Below are 14,915 nucleotides of genomic sequence, written 5' to 3'. Positions count from 1 at the left end.
CTCCGAATATATGAGATAACAGACGAAGAAAAAAAAAAATCATGCAAGCTGATTTACAGCTTTGGCTTCAACTTACACACAACTTACTGTACAAAACCTTTAAGGTGACTAAGGCAGACTTTTTAAACATCAACCCTATAAAGGTTTTACCAGCGATCCATCTGCCCGGTCGCAGTCATGGTGAGATTATTGATTACACTCAAAATGAACTATGTTAACACCTGAGAAGGAAAAACCTCTGTAATTTTAAATTCTGTGGATGATTCAGTGACAAACAGGAACCGAATCGCACTGTCTGTAAAAAAGTGGCATCGCTTTTCATTTAGACTCCGTCAGCAGAAGGTGGCTTTTTAATTGACCAGAATTCAATGGAATGACTCAAAGAATCAGATGTAGGAGATACGTCTTGGCTATCGTGTTGACTGCAACCACAGGCAACGAAACAACTCGTTTGCACCTTAAATGCACCAGCACCATCTTACATCAATGCTGTTGTCACTCGTCACACTCCACCTCCCTCCCTCAGATCTACCAGCACTGCCCGACTGGTCCCACCATCTCAGGGTAAGAGGTAGGTATATAACAAGACTCTTTTCTCTGAACTTCCTCTAGATGTCTGAACAGCCGAGTCACTGACGGTGTTTAAACGACAGGTGAAGACCTCGCTCTTCCTGAAACATTTCAACTAACACTTATTTTTGTTTTTATGTAATATATATTACATTACATTACATTACATACAGGTCCCAGCAGAGTTTTTGGTTGTTGGTATCTTTTTTCTGTGACCTATATATTTGTTGAAGGTGACTTTAGCACACCTTTTTTACATTTTAAATGTAAATGAGGATGTAAATGTTCCAGTGAACAGAGAGTGAAAACACCTTCTACAGTATGAGGACTCAACACAGGATTGCAAAGGTGGGTAGTAAAGTGCTAGATTTACTTCATTACGTTGACTTGAATTGTTTTTTTTTTTGTTTTGGGTAAACAAAAAGTACTTTAAGAGTAGTTTTAGCTTGACTTATTTATACTTTTGGTCAAGTTCACTTTTAAAGTCAAAGGAATTTACTTTTACTTCACTACATTCATGTACACACGAATATATTGTGTACTGATGAAAGCAAGCTGCAGCAAGTGGCTTGGCTCATTTTGGCACTATGGTCCTTTAGACCTTAATGGAATCTTAAATCTCACGCACTGACTTCCTTTAATAACTTTTTTAAATGTATTTTCTTATGTAATCAAACGTTCAGATGTTTTTTATGATATATGCTCTCCTGCCAGATTAATAATTAAACAAATGAATGATCTGTCAAACCTAGAAACAAACAAATATCAATTTCAGCGTTTATTCCAAATGTCCAGCGGCATCACGATGAAACGTGATTGTAAGTGGATACGGTATTATATCCTTTGCACAGGACAGACTTTTGTGAAAAGGCATGGTCTCCGTGTAGACTGAGATACAGGATTTTCACTAAATAATCAATTTAGAATTTTTTTTAAAACTAGGATGATAAAGTGTGTGATGATAAAGTGCATCAGTATAACGATCAGCTTTGACCCTGCACCAGCTGAGTCATTAGTCCGGGAGTGAAATTTACACTAAACATGTCCTAGTACAAATATTCTCAAGTGGTGTTGTGTAAATGGAACAACATTCAGCTCCATGGGCACACTATGGCCGGTTTTACCGTTAACGTCATTAACCGTCATTGACTGGAAATACAAGTGTTCTTCACTTTCTGTGTCGACTTTTATTTAATCAAGGCATGTGTAAATATTCATACAGTACGGTTTTTTTTGTCCAGCAGCGAGTCCCTTTCCTTGTTGCTTTCTCCTGTCGCATCCCTGGTGTCTGGATATTTTGTACATCACACCACCGCTGAATTCAGGATTCTGATTGGTCAGGTGTAAGTTCATTCTAATGTATATAACTGCAGCTTTGACCATAGCGTAGCTTCAAATCACAGGTTTATATGAAAGGAAACGGGGGTGAGAGAGAGATAGAGAGAGAGAGAGAGATAGAGAGAGAGAGAGAGAGAGAGAGAGAGAGAGAGAGATAGAGTAGAGAAAAGAAGATATAGAGAGAGATAGAGATATAGAAAATAAGATATATATATATAAATGAAGATATAGATAAATAATATAGAGAGAGAAAGAAAGATATATAGAATATAAATATATATATAGAAATAAATATAATATATATAAATATAAATAGATATGAAATATATATATATATAAATATATATATAAATATATATATATATAAATATATATTATAATATATAAATATATATTATAATATATAAATATATATTATAATATATATATATATATATATATATATATATATATATATATATATATATATCTATATATATATATATATATAAAATAAGGAATGGTGTACAATTATTAATATCTAAAGATTTCTGTAAGGAGAGGTTTATTTAACAAGTCTCCAGCGACCTACAGTATGTGACTTGTTTCATTGATAAAGCGTGACATTAAATGTAACTATAAATAGATAAAAGTACACTTGTTCTTTATTTTGAGAACCACTCACCTGTTGATTTTCCACTAACAGCACACCACCCATAGTTTATTACACATCTAATAGTGACGCAATTTTAAAGCACCTAATATCAAAGAGCAAACACGTCACAAAAGGGAGCAATTAAACCAGGGGGTTGTTCAGCAGGGCAGAGACTAATCCCCTCAGGGACTCATGTCACTATAAAGTGGGTGGGAGTAGAGATAGCCCAGATACAAAGTCCTATGGGGTGTAAATAAACAACAAGCTGGGCTGTTCATACAAAACCCACACCCTCTATAGAGAGGGACAGAATAGGATGTTCTCAGGTCTTAACCAGGATGCTACGGATGTTTTTCCTGTCTTTAGAGGTCCAAGGTATCTTTGCTGGGGAAGTGACACTGGGTGACCAGTGGCAGAACAAACTGGTTATGAAAGCCAGCTCTGTGGGGTGCCTCAAGATGTCTGGTTGGAATCTTCTGTGAAGAAAAGTTCCATAAAGCAGCAGTACCCAGTACTTCCTACTCCACTGACTGAGTCTTACAAACACGCCTTTAACAGATCAGAGTGATTCTGTAGATGTTTCACACATACTAAAAACACCAAGGATATTCCACATGTACATATATACTGTAAACAGAAATCCAGCATATGTACCTACAGACTGATTTATGTTACACGGTTTCCTGATGTATAGATTTGTCGTTGAGGTTACTGCTTTTACTTGCTGTAACATTTCATCTCATTCATTATCATCTTATCAGCATTCGTTCATTTTCAACTAAGTAATATACATCTTCATAACATAACATAACATATGGGCGCACACAGATTAAACATGCGACACAAAGTCTCGAGCCCATGTGAAGATTGAGAAGAACGAGGAAGCCGAATTCAGCCAAAAACCCAGAAGATCTTTGTGAAATAGTGGAGTTGGAGAGTCACAATGCCTTTAAAAGCTAATTACAGCAATTTGCACAATCATAAAAGGGAGAAACCAGAGACTGCATCATTGCTGGAGGACGTGTTAATAATTAAACGTGTTCGCACTTATTTTATCGCTTGTGTTGCAGCACAAAACGGGGGAAATGTGTAACTCCTGAAGTACTGCTGCTGTAGAGTCCTGTAGTACTACCTGAGACACGCCTTTGATAGTCAAAGGAAAACCAAAGCATGGGGAACTGATCAGGCTCCTGGTCTCATGGTGATCCCCCATTATCATTGTGTCATTACACTGTTGCTGCTTGTGAGTTTCTAAAAGCAGGAATCCGGTTTGATGAAGCAGAAAGATTCGACTCCTAAATCCATTTTCAATCGGTAGACAGAACGAAGCATAAAAGCTGTCTACATTTTGGTCCAGAAAATGTAAGTTTGCTTTAAATGGATTTCATAATGATCCAAACTGGAAATTGTTGGATTTCTTTCTTTCTGTTTTCTTAATTTAATTATTTAAGACCAATTTAGTGTGTTTTTTCATTCATAGGTACATTTGTCTGCGTTTTTTCTGGGTTATCGTGTTGCCATGTCTCTGTCTTGGGGATTATCTATTGTCTCAAGTGTAGCCTTTACACACACACCCACACACACACGCTTATGTTTAGAATATACCCTGTATCTTGATCGTTCAGTTGTCTTTCTTCTTGTGAAACTGCAGAACAGTTTTTGGTCACGCAGAAACATTTTTGTCAGTCAGTTTTTGTCAGTTTCGCCAAAATGCCTCTTAAATAAGAGTCCTGGTTGGAAATCAGGCTCTTAGAAACAGTGCAGTTCTCTTTATTACAGGCAACCTGTGGCTCCGCCCCTTGATGGTGCACACACCTGTGTTTCCCATGAGATGCCTGTCTCACAGGTTTAATCTCAGAGACAGTTGTACTTCAGCCCATTCTTGCTTTTGTAGAGTTGTAAGGAGATAACTGAGCTAGAAACACACACACACACACACACACACAGCAAATTCAGGTGAGTCTTGTTACTTGTTTTCCACTTTTTATAACAAAAACGTTGCGGAGCTATACAGATAGACAATGACACTGTTTATATACATCCTAGTTTAGGTGACTCTTTGTTGCCTCTGTTCATCTTTTTTTAGATTTAGGACTTTGTGAGGTCAGTTTTCGGTCTCCGCTGCCAAACGTCATGTTGGCTATATGTCTTTAGTTTGCATGAAATAGAAGAGAAAGCTTTTGTGATGCATGTACAATGCCTTGGTTATAATTTGTGATAAAGATGTAATCTTATGTACATTTTCATAAAAAAAAAAAAAAAAAAAGTGGAATCTGACCTCGGTATGAAACTATTACTGCTTAAAAAATCTTTCACTGAAAAAAAAGAGGAAGGTGCCGAAGGGTGCTTTATAGCATAGTAATATACTGTATATGTCTAAACATTAATACAAAGCATACAGTAACTAAGGGTGAAGTACATGCATGTACAAGCATGACACCTCCTCCCGGTGTGACGCAGACTTCTTAGGGCAGTGGTGTATTTTACATAAAAACAAAAATTTTAAAGTTGTTTGTTTCAGGAAGAGCGAAGTCTTCAACTGTCGTTTAAACACAGTCAGTGACTCAGCTGTTTAGACATCTAGAGGAAGTTCAGAGAAAAGAGTCTTGTTGTATATACCTACCTCTTACCCTGAGATGGTGGGACCGGTCGGGCAGTGCTGGTAGATCTGAGGGAGTGAGGTGGAGTGACATGTATTTTAAGTTATTATTCTATTATTTAAGTTATTAAATTAAAGTGTCCAATCTTATCCGGAAAGGGTCGGTGTGGGAAGCCACACCTGATTCCACCTGTTTAATCGGTTGTTCTTGGCTTTTAATAGACTCTGGTGTGGCTTCTGCTTGGTTGGAATGAAAACCTGCACCCACACCGGCCCTTTGTGGATAAGATTGGATACCGCTGCTCAAAGAAGTCTGTGTCATCAAATGACCATCAGTGTCACAGTTAAAAAATAATAATAATAATGATAAAATAAAATAGAGAGAGGGAGAGAGGGAGAGAGAGAGAGAGAATGAATACATTTCATTCAGAGTAATTGTAGTTGGATTATAAAGGCATTCCTTATCTGTGGAAGGCAGTGAGGACCTGACAATGACACCCACTAATCACGCTGGAACAATAGAATAACGGGGTGGGGGGTGGAAAGAAGCGAGCGAGAGAAAGAGAGAGAAACCTATAAGAAATAAACATGCTTATTTTGATCTACCTTCACACTGACCTCTCATGTAAAAGCAGGAAAGAAAAAGTAAGGGTTAAGGGCCTTGCTCAGGGGCCCAGCAGTGGCAGGGGGCAGCTTGGTGGTCTTGGGGTTTGAACTTTGAACTTTGACTCCTTTTGTATCAGACCTACAAACACAAACATATATTTAGAAGTCCAGACCTTCTGTCTAATTACTACATAGATGCTTACTGTGCAGTAGCCACTAATCCTTACAGGACTTATATGCAGAACAGTCAATCTGTCAAAAAGGTGACAGACAACATGCCAATTCACAGAAGAACATGTCGTTTACAGGTGTGTTCATTAGTTTCCAAAAGAAAACAAACTTTTAGAGATTAACTTGGCTGAATACAATCTGAACAGAACAAACTTACGTCTTTCTTTACATAACTCTGCATTTCAGGTTTCAGACCTTGACTACAGGCAGGTTAAAAAAATATTTTTACTGCTAAACTTGATAATCTGGCTCTTTATCTCTGCTTGAAGATGGTGTTAAACAGAGATGTCAGTTTACAGCAACGAAACAGCAAAGTCATATTTTATAGACAATTAAAAGCACGGTTACAAATGAAAATCCCTAATAGGTGACGTGGATAACTGATTACCTCATCACAATGGCACTTGTCAATGGGTGGGATATATTGGGTAGCAAGACAATGTTGTAAACTAGAAAAATGGGTAAGTGTAAGGATCTGGGTGACTTTTACAAGGCCCACATTGTGACGTCTTGATGTCTGGGTCAAAGAGTCTACAAACCAGCAGGTCTTGTAAAGTGTTCCCAGCAGGCAGTGGTTAGTACCTACCAAAAGATACACCAAGGATCCTACCAAGGATAAACAGGGTCATGGGTGTTCAAGACTCATTGATGCTAAAGCACATTCAACCGTCAATGTTTAATGTTGACATCTAACTTATTCTCTCTTTTAGATAATGGACTACATTAAGAGCAGGCTTAAAATCTGCTTTATCTTTCTGCTCTTCATGGTCTGTATTGGGTTTCTCTCCATCAAAATGTCTGACGTCTCCATCAGCCCATCCAAAGAGTGGCTTAACAATGTTGCCCATCATCTTCACACTTTTTATGTGGCAAAAAAATCCCAAAGCAACAGCAATCAAACTTCCACCGAGTCGACCGATTGGGACACGATGACGACGACTGTTCCAGTGACAGAAACGTACCATGAAGCATATCCACGCAGGTACCATTTCATCCTAGATGAGCCAGATATATGTGAACAGCAGAAGCCATTTTTAGTCCTCATGGTGCCAGTGGCTCCTCAACAACTGGCGGCTCGTAACGCCATCCGGAGCACGTGGGGTAACGAGACTGTTGTTCAAGGGAAAAACATCAAAGTCTTGTTTGTTCTGGGATTAACAGGAGACGCACAGGGGGTGAACCAGCAAGAGCAGTGGAGGTTAGAAAGCCAGCAATACCACGATCTTATACAGAGTGACTTCTTGGACACATACAGTAACCTGACTATAAAGACCATGGTGATCTTGGACTGGTTAAGCACACGCTGTCCTCAAGCAACCTATGCCATGAAGATAGACTCGGACATGTTCCTAAACCTGGAAAACCTCATGAGTTTGCTGCTGGCACCGGACACACCCAAAATAAACTACATAACTGGGATGGTAATGTGGAACCGACCCGTCGTTCGAGACCCATCTTCTAAGTGGTATGTGCCTCAGGACGTGTACCCTCAGGACGTCTACCCTACTTACCTGCTGGGGATGGGTTATGTATTTTCCAATGATCTTCCAGAGAAGCTCGTCAGGGTCTCAAAAGACATAAATCCGTTTAGCATAGAGGATGCCTACGTGGGTGCGTGTTTGGAAAAACTGGGCATCCCACCTTCGTCTCCTCCTGACCCTTCCCGATTCAAGGCTTATCACAGCGGCGAATTTGTGCACAGCGAGTTCTCTAGGGTCATCACAACGATCCTTGGATCCCCAGAGCAGCTAGTATCATTCTGGCAGAAGCTAAAGAGGCCTACATGATCAGGATTGAAATGTTTTTAGATGCCATGGTTTTAGAGTGCTATAAAAATACTTTGCGAATCTCAGTTTTAAGCCTTTTGCACAATGACGACGTTGTGACTTTAGAACTGTCAAATGTTTACACAAAATTCATGTCCTCCGACACCACAAAAACATTGTCGAAAGCACAAAACTACTCTAAATTGTTCCTGGGAGTAAATGACAGTGGAATAATGTTAATGTAAAGTTATTCCAATATTTCCAAAAAATAATTCTCATGCCCATTGTTACAGGGTGAGGCTCTGCTTCTAGCATGAGCCTGTTCATCATAGATCAGTTACAAACTATTAGTTTATAATTTCTCTACAGGGAAAATTAACAAGTCTATCTTTATTAGAGAAGGACTTACTGTATATTAACTATATTTATACTTTCATACCACGTAAGTTATTAGTAGTATTAAGGTGCCTCGACATTCTGATAAATCTGATGTCATTCTGTTATTCCTTAGGAATAAACATATCAGCGCTTAAGTGATGAATAATAATATTACTTAAAAGAATAACAGTAATTATACAGACAATTATAATAAGCACCCTTAATATAATAGCAATATTACTATAATTATTACAGATGAGATGACTATAGACTAGTACCTCCAGGTTAGAAAACCAGTCCAGTGTGTGATGCAACATGAAGCATGACAAAAGCCTGGATGAACAATAGGAAACTTCACATTGAATGGCTACCTCGCATTGTCAAACCACGTGGGTGCCTCCTTTTGACATGGTTAATGACAAGCCTTCCAGTCAGACAAAGCGAGCTTTTAAAAAGGAATTTGCTCCTTTATGAATCTGTTCTTCTTTGTGAAGCTGATTCCTGCAGATTATAAATCTTTTCTATTTTTATAAAAGAGTCTGTTTTCAATAGCTAAAAGCCAAACCGAGGTAAAGTAGCACGTTAGTCGAGAACAATAACGAGCCTCTTTGTTAAAATGAAAAATAATATATAAACGGATTACATTATATAAAATATAATTAAAATTAAGTTATTTATTAAACATAAAAAAATTAATGTTATTTTTTTATTTATAGTTAAAAATACAGATTGCAGGTTTGTGTACTGTATAATGCGCCCCTTTTCGTTTAAATCTAAAATAAAAAAAAACACATTGTTTGTTACATTTTTGTTTTCTTTGCAATAATTTTAAACCTTTTCTCTTGTTACCAGGTTGTCAAACAAGAAAATTGTTTTTTTTTCCCCATGGTGTGTAAGAATGTGTGCATTATGTACAGTACTTTCTCGTGTTTCAGAAAAACCAACTTACTCGACAGGTAGTCAATTGGCCAAGACCTGTCTGATGAAATGTTGCACAACATCTTTTCTTTTAGAATATGGCCAGTTCTTCAGACCACGAATGATGAATGACTCTGATGAACTTACATCACAGCCAGAAAACAGGTTAACGTACAGTACGCTAAAGATAACACGCAAACACGTGCAAGGAAGCCCCAACAGGCCGATGTGCTTTAATTTGGTAATACAGACTACCTTTGCTTCATATAAAAAGAGGTTTGAAACACATTTACTGACCTACTGATATAACTCATTGGGTGAAATTGACTTCCATTTCTTTCAGTTCATGCCTTGGGTAAAGAAAGTAATTTCTTACTAAGATTTTTAAAACATTGTTGTTCATCTGCTATTATGAAGCAACTCTCACAAAATATGCACTTTGTGAAAGAGGGTATTTGCATTTATTACTTGTTCTGATATTTCTTTGACAAAAAAGATAATTCCTGTTTGTTTGTTTGTTTGCTTTTTTAAATCTGGGTGCATCTGATACTTTATAAAAAATATTAAATGAATGAATAAATGAACAAAATAAATAAGGGGATAATAAATGACTGAAGAATTTCTAGTCTCGCATGACGTCTGAATTTTGAGGCCGAAATTTCAGCCAGAAAGAACGATTCACTTCTCTTTTTACATACAGTAAAATGCTACATTGTTCATATTAATTATCTTCATACTGTACAAAATGCATATAGCCATTATCCCTAATCAGTCCCTCCAAAATGAAACAAAATAAACATAAATCAAGCAAAGGGCTTTTACATTCATGTGTGGACAACATGAAGACAGCTAATCGTAGAAAGTCATTACAAATGTGTCTTTACTGGAAGACAATTAGAATAAGAACCCTGTGCATAAGTTTTTATCCATTTGGATACTGAATTAACAATAAAAATTTAAAAAAAAAAAACAACAACAAAGAGACATTAGGACTGACTGATAACGTAAACATATGTGCTGAAAAATTAAATTTTTCCTGGGATTCTGATGATATGTTATATTTATTGTTCATTTCTTCAAAATGACTTATTACTATGGTATTGATCAATGATAATGTAGGATTTCCCCCAATTATTCTAAATTGGATGTAAAAAAACAAAAAACAAAACAACGTCTAAAATAAATAAAGCAATACAATTTAAATAATAAATAAAGCAATACAATTTAACAAATAATAAAAATATATATATACACACACACACGTGTATATATATATATATACATACATATACATATATACACACACACGTGTGTGTATATATATTTTTTTTATTATTTGTTAAATTGTATTGCTTTATTTATTATTTAAATTGTATTGCTTTATTTATTTATTTGCTGCCACCTTGTGGCCACATTGTTCTGGTACCAGATCTTTGTAAAACATTTGTTTCATTATCATTTATTTCTTTTATATAGATATAGATAGAGATAGATAGATATATATATATATAGATATATATATATAGATATAGATATATATACACACACACATACACACACACACACACACATACATATATATATATATATACACACACACACACACACACACATACATACATGTGTATATATATATACACACACACACACACACACACACATACACACGTATATATATATATATATATATATATATATATATATATATATATATATATATATATATATATATATAAAAGAAATAAATGATAATGAAACAAATGTTTTACAAAGATCTGGTACCAGAACAATGTGGCCACAAGGTGGCAGCAAAACACCGAATTAAGCAACATGCAACATTTCTCTTATATATATATATATATATATATATATATATATATATATATATATATATATATATATATATATATATATATATATATATATATGCGTGTGTGTGTGTGTGTTACTTTAAGTAGTTGATAAAGGCAATAACCTGATCCATCTACTATAGAGTCATATATCTGCAATCGATAAGCCTACAATCATGCTGCACTTGAATAATTTACAAACACTGGACATGAGAGTCTTGTTGCTTAAACAGCTTAGTTTACAGACATGTCACTGTGCAACCTGATATGTTGTTGTGTCTGCTGTGATGTAAACGCTACAACATACCCCAGATTCTCCTGTAAGCACTCAAGGTTGTGTTTGAAATGGAGAGCTGGATCTCAGGTGCAAGAGCAATGGATATAGTATACTGTATGTACATCTGAATACAGTGTTTTATCCGAGGAGTGCTGTGCAAATACAGGGACTGTACAAGATGGCAAGGCAAGCAACAACTTTGTGTATCTGCTATAAAAGTAGCACGCTAGTCAAGAGTCCCCTCACAGGCTGCAACAAGACTTTACACGCAGCCCTTCAGGGTTCCTAACTCTGCCATCACAAATTCCTTTACAGAAATCCTTCAAGAATGCACAAAGAGTCACAACATGTCAAGCTGCAAGCCACTCATTAGTTTGTAATGACTAAACTACAGATTAGCCTCACTTTTATAAGCAACCGACTTTGCTGAAGCTATGCTGTTGAACTGAATGCTGCTCTTCTGCTTTAAAAAACACTTAAAGTCAACAGCAGTACAGAGCTATAAGAATCAATAATCAAACCTCAATCAGGATATATATATATATATATAATCAGGAAATAAAATATATTTATGTATTACATTTATATAGTAAATGGTATAACATACACACACATCTGAAAAGTGTGGTGTGCATTTGTATTCAGCCCCCTTTACTCTGATACCCCTAACTAAAATCTAGTGAAACCAACTGCCTTCAAACATACAAACAGCATCATGAAGACCAAAAAATACACCAGACAGGTCAGGGATAAAGCTGTGGAGAAATTTAAAGCAGGGTTAGGTTATAAATTAATATCCCAAGCCTTGAACATCTCACGGAGCACTGTACAATCCATCATCCAGAAATGGAAAGAGTATGGCACAACTGCAAGCCTACCAAGACTTGGCCGTCCACCTAAACTGACCGGCTGTGCAAGGAGAGCATTAATCAGAGAAGCAGCCAAGAGGCCCATGGTAACTCTGCAGAGATCCACAGCTCAGGTGGGAGAATCTGTCCACAGGATTCTCTCAAAACATATTCATGTGTTAGAATGGCACAGTCAAAATGTTCACAGATGCTCGCCATCCAATCTGACTGAGCTTGAACTATTTTGCAAAGACGAATGGGCAAAAATTTTACTCTCTAGATTCACTCTCTAGTGCAAAGCTGTTAGAGACATACAGTACCCCTACAGACTTATAGCTGTAATTGCAGCGAAAGGTGGTTCTACAAAGTATTGACTCAGTGGGGCTGAATACAAATGCACACCACACTTTTCAGATATTTATTTGTAAAAAAAAAAAAAAAAAGACACCATTTATCATTTTCCTTCCACTTCACAACTATGTGCCACTTTGTGCTGGTCTATCACATAAAATCCTACTAAAATTAATTTTTGTTTGTGGGTGTAACGTGTCAAAATGTGAAAAAGTTCAGTGGTATTTTTGCAAGGCACTGTGTGTGCGTGTGTGTGTGTATGTATATATATAATGTATGGTATAATATATTCCTAGAACAAAACAAACTTGCTATTTAATGAACATCTAATGGTTGTTGTGGTGAAGTTTTCTTTCATGAGATGTTTTTAACATTTCAGGAAGGAGCTTCCAGTGCCATGAGAAAGACTGTTATGACTGAATATTTGCCCCATCTGATTTTAAAGGGTTAGAGACAAAACACCTGCACCATGGTACAAGTCATTCACTACCCTCAAGAGGGCAACCCGTAAACTCGAGCCAAAGTGGGAGAAAAACTAAATTAGAGGTTTTTAGAATTGCGTATAAGGACAATATGTCCAGCTATAGACAGGCTCTAAAAGCTGCTAGGGCTGAGCACCTGAGCAAACTCATAGAAAATAACCAAAACAATCCCAGGTTCTTATTTAGCACAGTGGCTAGATTAACAAAAAAACAGAGCTCAGAACACACTATTCCATCACAGTTCAGTAGTGAGGACTTTGAGATTCTTCACTGACAAAAATGAAAGTATCAGGAACGAAATAGTTGATGTTCAACATACTGTATGAGAGCACCTTATGACCCAGTCTCACCTAAAGCTCTACACTCAAAACTACAGTGCTTTACCTAAGTATAGGACAGGAAGAGCTGGATTAACTTATTTCTAAAATACTAGAAAAGGTTGTGTCTGTTCAACTGTGCTCCTTGTTAAAGGAGAACAATATCTTTAAAGAGTTTCAGTCAGGTTTCAGGCCCCATCATAGCACATCATAGGACCCATCATAGCACATAGAACCTGCACTTGTTGAAGTTACAAATGACTTGTTCTTAGCTTCGGACCAAGACTGTATGTCACTATTAGTTCTACTTGACCTTTGTGCTCCATTCGACACTACAGATCATAACATTCTCCTAGATCACTTACAAAATTACACAGGTATTCAGGGACAGGTCCCTCAAGGATCAGTTCTAGGACCTCCACTTTTCTCAATATACATGCTTCCCTTAGGGAACATCATTAGAAGGCATGGGATTAGTTCCATCGTTATGCTGATGATACCCAGTTATACATCTAATCAAAATCAGGACAATAAAATATGATCATATAACCCAAATTCTATCATCTTTACACTGGCTACCTGTTAAGTTTATAAATGATTACAAACTGCTGTGACTAACGTACAAGTCTCTTAATGGTTTAGCTCCCATGTATCTAATTAGTCTTCTAACACGCTACAATTCTTCCCGCTCTCTCAGATCACAAAACCAATGACTTCTGGTACAGTAGTTCACAGAATATCAGTCTATTAAAGGTTATAGGGCGTTTTTTGTATTTACAGTAGCTCCCAAACTTTGGAACGGTCTTCCTGATAGTGTTCGGGGCTCTGGCACACTTTTCCAGTTTAAATGTAGATTCAGGGTGCTTTCACACCTGCCTTGTTTAGTTCGGTTGAATCGTACCAGAGTTCGATTGCTCATATGGTGCTGTTCGTTTGGGCAGGTGAGAATGCAGCAATCGAACTCTGACGCGAACCAAAAGCGGACCAAACAACGGTATGCTTTCAAACGAACTCTGGTACGGTACGTTTATGGTGAGAACACAGTCCGAGATCGAATAAACCTAACTGCTAAAAGTATTGCGCATTTTGGACTAAACCAGCTGCCGTAGTGGGTTGTTGGCAATATTTTCTGTAGATGAGCAAGTCACAGTTTCACAAAAGTAATGCTCGCCGCCTCCTGAAGTGTCTTGCGATGCGTCTTCGCCGTTTGCAGTGCATTAAAATGATATTTTCAAGCCGCATCCGCGCTTCATTCTGAAAATTAAGACTTTGCATAGAATGCTGTATACAAGCGATGTAGTAGATTACAACCACGGACATAATTGCAGCGCGCAGTCATCTCTCCATGGTGTACTGTATGCTGTATTTTCCTCTTTTTGTTTACTTCCGGAGTTTCCTTGAAATTTCCCGCACGTTTATTCTGACCAATCGAGAAGCAGTTTTGGAAATACGCTCAAAGACATGTGGCCAATGAGTGATGTGGATATTATCACATGACTGCATTTTGGTTCGTTGTGCAGAACAGAATGATCAGTGTGGTGTGAAAAGGAACCAAAACTGATAAAAAGCTACAATGTATCATTTTTTGCTTTTGGTCCGGACCAAATGAACCGAACTATAGGTGTGAAAGCACCCTAAAGATATATCTCAGACGTACATATATACACATATACATATATATATATACGTATATATATATATATATATATATACGTATATATATATACGTATATATGTGTATATATATATA

At 36.8% G+C, this 14,915-nt stretch overlaps 1 protein-coding gene and 1 long non-coding RNA gene across 6 annotated transcripts in view; one reads left to right on the top strand and one right to left on the bottom strand.

Moving 5' to 3' along the window:
• Window positions 1-598: 598 nt before the first annotated feature.
• On the top strand, window positions 599-9,641 carry LOC113657057 (beta-1,3-galactosyltransferase 2-like). 3 transcript variants are annotated; one of them, XM_027168602.2, is made up of 2 exons: window positions 599-918; window positions 6,689-9,641. In XM_027168602.2, the coding sequence occupies exons 1-2, from the start codon at window positions 892-894 to the stop codon at window positions 7,763-7,765; spliced, it is 1,104 nt and encodes a 367-aa protein (XP_027024403.2). In that variant the 5' UTR covers window positions 599-891; the 3' UTR covers window positions 7,766-9,641. The 3 variants fall into 3 exon arrangements, with proteins under 3 accessions (XP_027024403.2, XP_047668513.1, XP_027024402.2); XM_047812557.1 differs by lacking the exon at window positions 599-918 and adding an exon at window positions 3,769-3,904; XM_027168601.2 differs by lacking the exon at window positions 599-918 and adding an exon at window positions 4,388-4,498.
• LOC113657085 overlaps window positions 2,436-14,915 on the bottom strand; it is a 25,186-nt gene continuing 12,706 nt past the window's right edge. For 2 of the 3 annotated variants that reach the window (XR_003444067.2, XR_007140426.1), the window contains exons 2-4: window positions 5,760-5,886; window positions 5,166-5,210; window positions 2,436-4,457 (exon numbers count right to left, since the gene is read on the bottom strand). This is a non-coding gene — a long non-coding RNA (uncharacterized LOC113657085). The remainder of the gene's footprint in view (window positions 4,458-5,165; window positions 5,211-5,759; window positions 5,887-14,915) is intronic. The other variant, XR_007140425.1, reaches the window with a different exon arrangement.

Source organism: Tachysurus fulvidraco, chromosome 1 (genome assembly GCF_022655615.1).
Source record: "Tachysurus fulvidraco isolate hzauxx_2018 chromosome 1, HZAU_PFXX_2.0, whole genome shotgun sequence".
NCBI lineage: Eukaryota > Metazoa > Chordata > Actinopteri > Siluriformes > Bagridae > Tachysurus > Tachysurus fulvidraco.
The sequence above is the reverse complement of the archived record's forward strand: the minus strand, read 5'-3'. Positions and strand labels throughout refer to the sequence as shown.